The 13,384-nt window shown below is 33.1% G+C and overlaps 2 protein-coding genes across 2 annotated transcripts in view; both read right to left on the minus strand.

Annotated features, from left to right (window-relative positions):
* Nup188 (nuclear pore complex protein Nup188) overlaps positions 1–1,926 on the minus strand; it is a 37,856-nt gene extending 35,930 nt beyond the window's left edge. The window contains exon 1 of the mRNA XM_072546483.1: positions 1,681–1,926. Within this exon, the coding sequence (XP_072402584.1) occupies positions 1,681–1,691 (11 nt within the window). The 5' untranslated portion in view covers positions 1,692–1,926. The remainder of the gene's footprint in view (positions 1–1,680) is intronic.
* Positions 1,927–8,342: 6,416 nt separating this feature from the next.
* LOC140451965 (protein immune deficiency-like) lies at positions 8,343–12,422 on the minus strand. Its single transcript, XM_072545952.1, has 3 exons — positions 12,067–12,422; positions 11,296–11,579; positions 8,343–8,590 (listed from the first exon to the last, which is right to left on the minus strand). The coding sequence occupies exons 1-3, from the start codon at positions 12,287–12,289 to the stop codon at positions 8,459–8,461; spliced, it is 639 nt and encodes a 212-aa protein (XP_072402053.1). The 5' UTR covers positions 12,290–12,422; the 3' UTR covers positions 8,343–8,458.
* Positions 12,423–13,384: the final 962 nt, after the last annotated feature.

The raw sequence follows: 13,384 nt of genomic DNA on the forward strand, positions 1-13,384 counted from the left end.
ATTTTGGCTTTACAACCCTGTGTGGGTCCTAGCCTCCCCAAGAATTTTTCTCCAGTCGTCCCTATCCATCGCCTTCCTCCGCCAAGCACGTATTTCCATATTTCTCATGTCTTCATCGATGTTATCTAGGAATCTTGTTCTGGGTCTTCCTCTTCTTCTTTGACCAATAGGTCTATCAAGGAGCGTTTTTCTAGCTGGGTCGGTTTGCTCCATCCGCATAACATGGCCTACCCACCTTAGACGTCCTATCTTTATGTGTTTTACAGTCTATGTATGTGGTTTAACAAAAAACCACAAATCTTTTCAGAGCAGCAGTTCGCAAAATACAGATTGCCATGAAGTTGCCTGTATCCAAAATTGATAAGCACTACATGAAGAAGAAGAAATATTAATTCAGAAAGGTCTATCAACATATCATCTGACAGTTTATTTCAACATCATCATTCTAGGTTTACAAACCTACATGTGTCCTAGCCTCCTCAAGAATTTCTCTCTAGTTGTCCCCATCCATCACCTTCCTCCGCCAAGTACATATTCCCATATTTATCATGTCTTCATCTAAGTTATCAAGGAACTTTGTTCTGAGTCTTCCTCTTCTTCTTTGACCATTGAGTCTATCAAGGAACATTTTTCTAATTGGGTCATTTTGTTGTCCTACCCACCTCAGATGTCATATCTTAATATATTTCATGATATCTAGTTCCCGGTATATTCTATAAAATTTGAAGTTGTATAATCTTCTCCACACTCCATTGTCATTCACCTCTCCATAGATTCGTCTTAGATGGTGTGGTTCACAAATTACAAAAAAGTTTTTGGTGTCATTGATGAAATATTAATAAAATCAAAATATTATTGTTATGTTCAAGTATAAAATGTATCCATAGGAATCTCAAAAATGTGTGATACGGAATAAATTATTAAAAAATTCTAAAATATACCAAAGACCTATATAATTAATATTATTTTCACATAAAAACACTTCATTTTTACCACGAAATGCTAAAGAGTATAAAGAAATAAATCTGATTGTTGCTACCACACGCCATGGCTTAAGTACTACACTCCAATATTATTTATCATTTATCATTTGTTTTTCCAGTTCAGTATCAATGCTCAGGTAATTGTAGATCTTGTTATAAAAATTACAATGGAGTTAATGTGGTCACTGGAGATTTCATGCACTGACAATTTTTTATGTACATTTTTCCAATAATTATTTATCATTAGTGTTGTTTGCTTGGAAAATAATTTACAGACGTAACAGTACAATACATTGTTGGTTTCGGTATAAGCCAACCAATCTCTTTAAACTCGCTAATAATTGTTCTGAATGAGGCAATAGTTAAATTTCTTGTGAAATGTTTTGATCCTTAGTTCAATCGAATAGAAGATATATCAATTTCTTCCTATCAGTCTAATATGAAAGGTAAATATTCATTAAATGTAGTGTCCCGTAGCGTAAATCCATTACTTTTGAGTTATACCAGACTAATTATTTCTGTAGTTTTAATAGAGCTTATACTATAAGAGAGAACTGACCACAGTTTGAGTGTGTGAATTTATTATTCAAATAATGTTTAGTTAATATGTTTAAATCTACAATATCTACTAAAAGTTAATTTTCTTAAAGCTAGTTTTGTTAGTAGATCGGCGATATTAGTAAATAATTTTACTTACGTGAGGCTCATTCTGAAATATTTTATAAACTTTAAACCTAAAACATCTAATATGAGTTAAAGAACCAAATGAAACCAAACATTAAAACTAATGCCAATTACAGGAATAAATTACGACTTTGATTGTTGAAAACTTTGACCGTTTTTATTTATATAATTCGATAAAAAAACTAAATAATATTCAATGAAAACATAAATTAACCCCCTAACTAACTACAAAACTTGAGGTTGAGGTTAAGAAAATTTCAACCGCTTTTCCATTCTACGGTTTTGTGTAGTAATTGGTAGTAGGTAGTAAGTGTCTGTCTCTCTTTAAATCACTATTGTAGATAGAGACAGCCTGGGAAGGCACAGACAATAATAATGCCCAAGAAGACAAATCAATTCGTTTGGTTGCATATATTCTGGCGTTAAAGATTTTTATTGTAAGATTAAAATTTTAAAATAACGTAAACTTTGTAAATTAAAAGGGTATAATTTTGTTTCAAAATGCCGTGAAAGTGGCTATGGCGGTGTATGAATTTTCATACTAAATGGCATTTATTATCAAATAATTAACGTTAACTATAATTTTGATACCGGAATAGAATAGTGTGCAGTCTTACTTAATAAAGTTAATATATCTTTTGTGTCTATATATAATCCATCTGGTATCAGAACGAAAAAGGCTGATTAGATACATTTATTTGAATAATGTGATTATAATGAAACAGTTTTTTGTGGTGATTTTATTGCCCACCATTATATGTGGGGTCCGATCCCCGATAACTGTAATGGTAGAATATTAGTCAAAAGCATGGATTTTTTCGAATTAGTTTCTCTAAATGACGGAAAACCTACTAGAATCGCCCCGAGTGGGAATTATTCTGCCGTTAATTTGACTATCACCTAAGCTACATTAATAAATCGTATACACTGGTCAGTATACTTATCCCGACACATTGGGAACTGATCATTTTCCTATTAAAATAGAATTTAAAATTAAGCATTCGATTCATCATTCCTAATTAATCCATCAACAAAATGGAACAATTGCCGCGCTGACTGGAAGCTATTTCAGAGTTTCAGAGAGATTTAGAAAAACAATTATCTATATTTTTATCAACTGGTAATCTTTCTAACGATGGGAAGACCCTTCACCCTTTCAGACTATATCTCTAGTTGCTTCCAAATCCATCCCATAAAAAACTTTTTACTCCTTCAACACCAAAGCCTTATTGGTGGGATGAGGAATGTACAATATAAAATAAAAAACGATCAAAAGCCTTGAAAGCAAATTGAATGCAAAGCATAATAATTACATAAACTATAAAAATGTATAATCAGACGATTATTTAAAATAAAGAAAAAAAGTAGTTGGATAATTTTTTTAAATAGTCTGAAGAAAAGCACTCCTCTCTCAAAAACAGAGATATGGAAGTGACATCTCTCTTCCGTATCACGGACAACCGTAAGATCAATTTCCAATAGAAATTTTTCATTTTAATACTAAAATAGATTCCATGTCAAAACCTTTCACTTTTTGCAAAAAAAAAGAGAAATAAAGCTCCAGGTTTAGACGGTTTTACTTATAAGATATTGGACAAATTGCCGTCAAATGCCAAAGACGTTCTCTTACAAATCTTTAATAGTTGGTGGTTGAAACAAGAGTATTGCGATACTTTAAAAATATTATAATATGCCCTTTACGCAAATTCAACTTAAACCCAGAACTTCCATGATACTATAGTTCAATTTCTTTATTATCATGTGTGACAAAATTCCTTGAAAGGCTAATAAAATTTAGATAAGAACATCTTATTGAAGGTAGTTCAGTTTTTCCCTACTCACAGTATGGATTTCGTAAAGGTCGAGGTACCATTGATGTTTTCATACATTTAGTTACGGATATTCAACTCTGTTTCTCAAAAAACCAATTTATGCTATGTTTGTTTCTAGATTTGAAGGGTGCATATGACGTGGTTGATTTGGAAAGATGATCTGTAAATATAATAAATTTGTATGTAAACAGAAAAATATACTTACAGGACCATAGAAATGTATTTCACGGTCCAAGAATATTATATAACGGTCTCACACAAGGCTCACTTCTAAGCCCTTTATTATTTAATGTTTATACTGTAGATCTGTATGGTTTGATGGATGACAAATGCAAAATAATTCAATATACAGACAACATATGTTTATATAGGCAGGTCTCAGACAGCTGAGACGAGAAGAAAAACGAATATTTAAAAAAAAAGAAGAAAGAGCATATAAAGAGTCAACTAAAAGAACTAGAGAACTATAAGGCACAAGCAGAAACGGCGAAAGTTCTACAAGAGGATTAACCAGAACAGGAAAGAATTCAAACCTAGATTATCACTCGTTAAAAATATAACAGGGGAGATCATTGGTGATCAGAACCAGATACTAGAAAGATGGGCAGAAAACTTCGAGGAAAGGCTAAATAGAAGAGGTGCAACAGGGCTCCACTGATCAGACATTAAACTCGAGGACATTGACGACGAAAGAGAGAAAGATAACATCCCAACAGAGGTAGAAGTCATCCAAGCTATACAAAAATTGAAAGAAAACAAAGCTCCTGGGGCAGATGGCATTCCTTCAGAACTTTTAAAGCATGGCAAAAAAACCTGACACACTGTATATGTAGACTGGTAGAACTGATCTGGAAGCAAATAAAGTTGCCAGAAGACTGAAATGTAGGTATAATTGTACCTATCCACAAGAAAGGAGATCAAACAATATGTGACTACAGAGGAATAACCCTCCTAAACGTAACATAAAAAATATTGGCATATATTCTTTACGACCGACTATCGGGATATTGTGAAGACATAATAGGTAAATATCAGTGTGGGTTTCGTAAAGAAAGATCAACGACCGATCAAATATTCCTTCTAAGGCAAGCTCTGGAAAAAACATATGAGTATGGCATTGATACTCATCACCTGTTTGTTGATTTTAGATGTGCCTATGATAGTGTTGAAAGAAACGCACTGTACAAGGCCATGATAGAATTCAGCATACCAGTACACTTAATAAAATTGGTGAAAGCGACCCTCTCAAGACTCGAGTGTAAAGTTAGAGTGCAGAACGGAGTTTCCAGAACGTTCCAGTCTCAGATAGGACTTAGACAAGGAGACACCCTATCATGCCTTCTATTCAATATTGCACTAGAGAAAGCGATAAGAGAATCTGGAATAACAACCAGAGGAACTATTATTAATCGCAGCGTACAATTACTAGCGTACGCCGATGACATCGACATTATTGCAAGAAGAAAGGCGGCGTGGTCGAATCATTCAAGGCGCTTGAAGTAGCAACAAAAAGAATGGGACTAGAGGTTAACACTAGTAAGACGAAGTATATGAAAGTATCAAATTATATACAAGCGGCACAACCCGAAAATCTAACGATCGGAACATATACTTTCGAAGGAGTAAGAGAGTCTATATACCTTCTTCTTCTTCAGTGCCCTATCCGGTCCGGATGTTGGCGATCATCAAGGCTATCATGGTTTTGTTGACTGCTCTGCGAAACAGCTCCGCTGAGGTCATCCCAAACCATTGTCGGAGATTTTTCAACCACGAGATACGACGGCGTCCCGGTCCTCTTCTGCCAAATACTTTACCCTGCATAACAAGTTGAAGAATTCGATATTTTTCTTCGTTCCGCATCACGTGGCCGAGGTACTCAAGCTTGCGTTGTTTAATTAAATTAAGCACTTCTTTTTCTTTTGTCATGCGCTGTAGGACCTCAACGTTGGTGACATGGTCCACATAAGATATTTTTAGTATCCTTCTGTATATCCACATCTCGAAGGCTTCGATTCGTTTTTCAGTGGCTTGCGTCAGTGTCCAGGCTTCAACTCCATACAGTAACACTGGAAGAACGTAGCACCTCACTATTCGCATCTTGGTTCCCAAACTGAGATCACTGCAGCACAGCAAGGATCTCAACTTAATAAATGTAGACCGTGCCATTTCAATTCTGGATCTAATCTCTTGAGCGTAGTCCCATTGTACGTTGAGGGTAGTTCCGAGGTAAGTGAATCTATATACCTAGGCTCACAAATTAATCAGAATAATGCAGTAAGTGCAGAAATTAACAGACGGATATATCTGGCAAATAGAGCCTATTATGGATTAAAAAATTTTTTAACAACAAGCCTAGTTACAAAAAGAACGAAACTAGTGATATACAGAACTCTTATCAAGCCCATCCTCACCTACGCGTCGGAAACATGGACGATGAAGAACGTTTCAAATGCTTTGAACGTAAAATCCTCCGGCATATCTATGGAGGAGTACAGGAGGGCGGATTATGGCGTAGACGCTATAATTTTGAACTTTACCGCCTGTATGACAAACCTGATTATTAGGTCCATCAAAATAAACCGGCTGCGGTGGTTAGGTCACATAGAGAGAATGAATGAGATGGAGCCGCCAAAACATATTTATAACCAAAGAATAGATGGAGTGAGAAGGAGAGGCAGACCCAGAGCACGATTTAAGGATCAGGTGGAGGAAGACTTGAGAATGTTGGGAGTACGAAACTGGAAAGCCAAGGACAAAAATAGGAGAGAATGGAGATTTATCCTTGAGCAGGCCAAGACCCACCTTGGGTTGTGGAGCCAATGACGATATGTTTATATACCAGCCATAAATCCTATGAAGATTGTGTGAAATTTTAAACTTAGCTTTAGTATCATAGATAAGTAGGTAAAAATGGGTTTTAGTATATCACAAGAAAAATATTCGATTATATATTTCACTAGACGTAGATAAAAATCACAGGCAAATGTCAGACAGGTGATTATGTTTTCCCCTTAGCAGAAGAGTCTAGGCATGATCCTATATAAAAACTCTCGTGGTCCAGCCATATAAGGTACGTAAAACAAAAGTGCGAGCTTGGAATTAACCTTCTGCGTTTCGTTTCCAAAAAAAGATTGGGTGCAGACTCTTTAAATGTTTTATAAATCCTACATACGATCCATTCTGGGTTATGGTTGTATTCTTTATGGTTCAACATGCAAAACAAATCTTTTAACACTCGATAGAATACAATTTAAATCAATAAAAATTTGTCTAGGAGCTATGATGTCTTTACCAAACCAAGAAGTTCTAGCAGAAGCTCAAGAACCACCTTGTAGACATACGTAGGCAAATGTTAACCAACAAACGTCTAATAACATCCGGATCGTTTAATACAACTATAGTTCACAAAATAGGTTTACTTTTGATAAAAAATTTAACAAATTCTTACTGGAGAATAAAAAATTCACCTCTTGCAGAGTCTTTTATTGATACGAATTCATTCCAATCTTATAATATATTACAACTACCACAATTTCCTTTTTACGAACAAGACCTTGAAGTTCTGATGACAAACCAACCATTACATTGCCCTCTTATCCAGACATGCCAATTTTAACTAATCTGATATTTAAATCCATGCTAAGCAAATTAGGGGAAGATTTAACAATAATTTATACAGATGGATCAAAAACTGATAAGTGCTAGTTTCGCATTTTTTGTTGCAAACAACAATTATGTTGAGAAATACCGAATTCCTGAATGTTGTTCTATTTTTACAGCCGAGTCTGCTGCCATACAGAAAGCACTACAGAACTTGGTGTGTCACTAATTATTGTGTGAACATCGTAATAGTATCAAATTCTCAGGCATTATTACAAGCTATCTGTAGCCATCCATTCGATAGTTTTTAAGACTGCATTATCCTTGTTATCAAAAATGATTACATGAACTAAAATTCCCCAAAAAAAAAAACAGTTACTTTACTCTGGGTTAAAGGACACATTGGAGTAATTACAAACGAATTAGTGGATAGTATGGCAAAAATACACCTGAGATATCCGAAATTACAAACATTTTCTACTTTAAAGATCTTTTTTATATTATCAGGATATTGGCAGGAAAGATTGAGGTCAAAATATAAAGAGGTCCTGAAGACTTCTAGAAACCATTACTTTTCTATTCATCCATGCTTACCAAAAAATATTTCCCATTTTAATTTTAACTATAATAAAGTACATTCCTCATTTAAAAGTTACTCCTTGCCTCCAATCTGGAATAAAACGTGAGAATCAGGTTGAGACTTAAATTAAACACATACCAAAGAGAGTCCTGCAAGGTTTTCACTAGCAAATGTAACCTGGACACAAACTGGCTACATATAATACAAACATTGTAAGGAAATTTTCAACTGAGAAAGTGTGTACTAAAACTCTAAAACTAATCAAAAGCAGTAGCGCACCTAGAATTTTTCTGTGGGGGTGTTTTGGTTGGGCACCAAATTTTTTTTATGATGTCCACCTACCTCCTACCTCCATTTTGCGTCCTTAAAATTTGTGAGTAACAGTGTCGGAATAGGGTCCTGGAGGGGGGGGGGTTTAACCCTCCCTGAGTGCGACACTGATCAAAGGGGCAGAATACTTGAAATTAAAATGGAATAGATGCTTCCAACTTGTGGCAACAATAATCAAAGAGAACTAACTAGAATACCTATTAATGTTAGTACATACATTACAATATAGAGAAATCAAGAGCTATACAGTCAAAATCCAAAAAACATTATTAATAATTAAATGTGTTTTGTGAATTTTCATAGAAAAATATACAAAAACAAAAGTTATGTTAAAAATTGTTTATTTATTATTTAGGTGTATAGAAAAATGATCTCAATAGAAAATATATTTTATGCTTCAAGGATAAAATGTAGTTATATTTATATGTATACACAAAATATTGTTTCCCCTAATCTCTTCTACGAGTCCATCTTAAGACAACATCTTTTTGGTTATTGTCCCACAAAATAGTACACAGTGTACCAACTGTTCCTGATTTAGGATCATTCTGAAACCAATCCAGCAATACTTGATATATAACCTGAAAATTAAACAGAAATATGAGTGTTACTAACCAGATAGATATTTAAATATTAGTGGATATAGGAAACTAACACATAAATAAAGCATTTGATACAGTTACATAAGAGGGAAAATTGGTTTAATTCTTGTTTGGTATTAATCCAATATCTGTTACTCCAGTTACTCGGGCTATTCACCTCCCACCTTTGTCGGACTGAACCAATTCACTTGTGTACATGAATATCTCGGCACCAACAAATAATAGTGAGTGCTTTGTACTGTTATTAGCTTAGTCGGTAGTTTCTAAGGGGTAAAAAAGTTGCAACCAAAGAAATAATGTTTCATAAGCAAAGAACAAATTTTTATTGATTTAAATACAGAAGTTTAGTGTACAAAACTATTTTTAACATTAGAGTTGTCTTTAGGGGTGATTTTTAAAAGTTGAGGAGTTTAAACTAAAGAAATTTTATTTCATAAGCAAGGAATGAACTTTTAGTTATCTAAATGGAAAATTTTTACATTTTAAACTATAAACTTTTTAAATACTTAAAAACTTGAAACCAATGAAACATCATTTCACAACAGATGAATGAATTGTTATTAACTTTAATTCTTAAGTTATTCTTAAGTTATTAAGCATTTTACATCATAAATGATTATTGTTTAACGTTATTTACATCATAAGCGGTGGTTTCTAAGAGTTGAAAATTTGTACTAAAGTACAAATTATCATTGAATATGTTTATTTTACTTAATTCAAACAGATTTTAATGCATAAAAAGCTTAAATACATGTTTTCCTATTTTTTCCACTTGGGGTAATTTTGACCCCTTAAAAACAACAAGCACATTTCGCCCATACATATCTTTTGCATAGGAGGCTAAGACAAGCTTAAATCCAAATTTTCAGCAAAATTCATGCAGCCCGACAGAATTAGGTAGTAGGGTCCTATTTTCTGGAGTTATTGGACCATGTGTTTCTTATACGGCTTTGTTTTCTGTAATTCATTACCCACTCTCTATGGTATAGTTTCCAGCACTATATAGTAGAGTTATTTGTGAATTTTAGTTACTTTATATAAGGCAGGCAGGCAGGTGTTGTGTACATCTTCAGTATTCAAATCTGTAGCTGCAATATCATTGAAGAACTACAAGTAGAACATACTGAGAAACAACAGGAGTTTTGTGAAACAATTCCAAATTTGCCCAGAAGAGACCCCAAAGTAAAAAACTGTATCTTGTTTTCTAAAGAAGCAGCATTTTGTTTATATGGCACCATTGATAAACAAAATACACTCTTTCGGAATCCGGAAAATCCACATTGGTTTCAAGAAGGTTATAGACTGATGCTACAAAAAGTTAATGTTTGGTAATAGCAATGGTAATGGCAGTTTGAATGCAGATGTTTACTTAGACTGTTTACTGACAGATTATCATTGGTAAATATTTAAATATAATAGTTCCTCTTGTCGACACTGACATATATCAGTTATACCTAACATTTAAAATAAAAACTGAAAATTTTGTTATTGGCTGTGTATATATACCTTCTCCAGCACCTTCTCAGCTTTATTTAAGACACTGTGAAACTGTTGAATATGTTTATTTAATTTTCTTGTCTCTGGTCGAATTAATACAAAAAATCAAAAATTGTACTGTTCTTATATTTGCTGACGATATAAAACTGTTTAAACAAATTCAATCCTGGAATGATGCTGTTCTATTACAGGAAGATCTTAAATCGTTTTATGATTGATGCAGTTTAAACAAAATATCGCTTAACATAAACAAATGTCATAAAATGACATTTTTGAGGCAAAGAAAACCAATTACATTTGTTTATTCTATAAATAACTTGCCATTGGCCTCTAAAAATAAAGTATCAGACTTGGGAATCGGGTTAGACACCAAACTGTCATTCTCAAGCCACATCAATCAAGTAGACACATCTGTAGACCTGTCTTTGTTCACATTTAGAAGACTTTATTGAAGTCTTGTTAGGCCCATTCTAGAGTATGGATCAGTTGTATGGTCCTCATCATACAACCGTTACATTGAACAGATTGAAAGGGTCCAAAATAAATTTTTGAGGATAGAGGCTTTTAGGAGTGGATACCGGAGAGAGGAATATGACTGTCAGTAGGTAAGAGATAGTATTGATTTACTAACACTTGAGTCAAGGAGGATATTGTTAGATTTATGTTTCCTGCACAAAGTCATTAATGCTATTATAGATTGTCCTCAATTGTTATCACTCATTAGTCTCAAAGTACCCAGTAGAAACAATAGAAATATTTTCAGTGCCACTTCACCACACTAATTATGGTATCAATGAACAAACTACACCATTGATCCATAGTGCTAATAGCCTACCAAGACAAATAAATATTTTGACTCCAAAATTAGTTTATTTAAAAAACAACAAAAAGGTATCTTATAATAAGTGATCTCTTTTACATGTTAATCTTATTCTACCCTTGGTAGCTTGGTAGCTGTATTAAAGATTGTTATAGTTTATTATTCTGAGATGTTTGATATTTTAAAAATTTATTGTTTTTAAGGTGTAGCTTTGTTAAAACTTTTGTAAATAGATTCAGTTAATAAATAAATATCTTATTGTGGTCTTGTAAATTCTGTTTTTGTTTCTCAAAAATTAAAAACAGTGAATACTTAATTATTATTTGTTTCTACAAAATTGCATGCAACTATGATTTACCATACTTACTTCTTTAATACCATATACTTGATGATCGGCTATAAATTGAGAAATTTGCCCTTCTCCAATATCACAAGCTCTTGCTACATCTTTCCATTCAGAGTCCATATGAGTGGCAGCAAACTGTAAATCATCTCTTGATAAAGATTGTGTACTAGCCTTCAAAGATCTAATGGCAGAAGTCTCAGGGATGTCAGTCTTTTTATTTTTTTCATTCCCACTGAAATTGTATGTATTTTTGTTTCCTACGTGTATGTCTTTCGAGTGTGATATGTTTATTACTGTAGCTGAAGCTAAAAAAAACTTGCTTAAAATCAAAACATGAAAAAAACTAAGACTTTCCCAATGACTTCATTGTAAGAACATCAATGTATAATTATTTAAAAAGTCAATAAAATCATTTATATTATTTATATTTATTTAAAAATATAAGTATTTAAATTGTTAGAAAATTATAAAATAGAGTAATTAATTTGTTCAAAAGAGACAAGATTACTATCTTTTATATAAACAACCATAAGATTATTATGGTTTATGAATAAATGTTTTTTAACTAATGGGAAAATCATATAATTTTTAAATATCTATTTTGGTATGGTACTAAATGCTACTTAAAAAAGTGGCGCAATTAGGGTATCCCTAAAGTGATATCATGGTCTTATAAATCCATAATGTGATAGCATTAGATACATTACAAAATTTTTTATCTGAGTTTACATGACAAAAATGGGATTTCACAACTAAAGATTTTAAAATCTGTAAAGAGTTTTAAAAACTAACCTGTTGATGGACTAAATTTTTTTCCTCCGTTATTTCTTTTCGTTCTTGTATTAAAACTAGTGAAATTATTTTTACGAACTTCTTGATATTCAGGATTATCATCCTCTAGATCTACCGTGTAAGTAATTTCCTCCTCTATTTTCTTATCTTTCGGACCATGTCTAGGATTTGGCAAAGCATCAGTTGTAATGTCATCTTGATGTTTTTCTTCTGAACTGGACATTTTATTACGCTTACTAAGTTAGACTAAAATTTATCACAATCACAGTTTTCCTTGCAAAAAACAACAAACCTTAACAATAACAAAGAATAAATTTGTCATCTCAAGGTGTCAAGTACGCTTAAACATCAATGCACTGTTGCCACGATTTACTTATTAATATACATTTTTAAAGTATTTAAAATAAATAGATCCATAAAAAAATATCACAACTCGATAACTCATAAGAGTAGTAGAAATAACTAGTATCTCCGACGGGGTAGCTAGCTTAACCTTCCAACTATCAAAGAGATACAATATACAAATTATACAAGTAAACGCCCCAACGATTACTCACATTAACGAGGAAATAGAGAAATTCTACAGTAGGTAACATAACTAAAGCATTATATAGCAATAAAAGTCACTTTAAGTATTTAATTGGTGACTTTAATGCCAAAGTGGGAAAGAGAAACGGAAAGGAACTAGTTATGGGAAATTATGGAGTCGGTGAGAGAAATGAAAGGGGAGAAAGACTGGTCCAGTTTGCACACTTACTATGATATTCCTATACTAAAACATGCCTATTGCAAATACATTCTTTAAGAAAAATTGAACAGAAAATGGACTATGGACAGAAATATAATAATACAAGTCTGAAGGTGTGACTAAATTTTACAGCTAACTATACAAAGCCCCTGAAACACACGAAGAAGCAATCAGTAACCAAGAAGATGTACCAGAAGTCCCTCCGGAAGAAGTAGAATCGACAATTGCAAAAAGGAAAAGCGGTAAAGCAGCTGGAATAGATGGCATAACGATGAAACTGCTTAAATGTGCTGGCAAAAAACCTGCAAAATCTTAGCAGGCATATTTACGAATTGAAAGAGGATATCAAAAACTACAGACCTATAAATCTACTACCAATCATATCACAAGATATTCACAAAGATTATCAGTAACAGATTAACAAATGCGTTAGATGCTATACAGCCAAGAGAGCAAGCTGGCTTCAGAGGTGGATTCAGTACCCTGGATCATATGCATACGCTTTGAGAACTAAATAGTAGAGCTAAAGAATATTAAATACAGCTAGCATTAGCCCTCATAGATTTGATT

Source organism: Diabrotica undecimpunctata, chromosome 10 (genome assembly GCF_040954645.1).
Source record: "Diabrotica undecimpunctata isolate CICGRU chromosome 10, icDiaUnde3, whole genome shotgun sequence".
In the NCBI taxonomy this organism is placed as follows: Eukaryota; Metazoa; Arthropoda; class Insecta; order Coleoptera; family Chrysomelidae; genus Diabrotica; species Diabrotica undecimpunctata.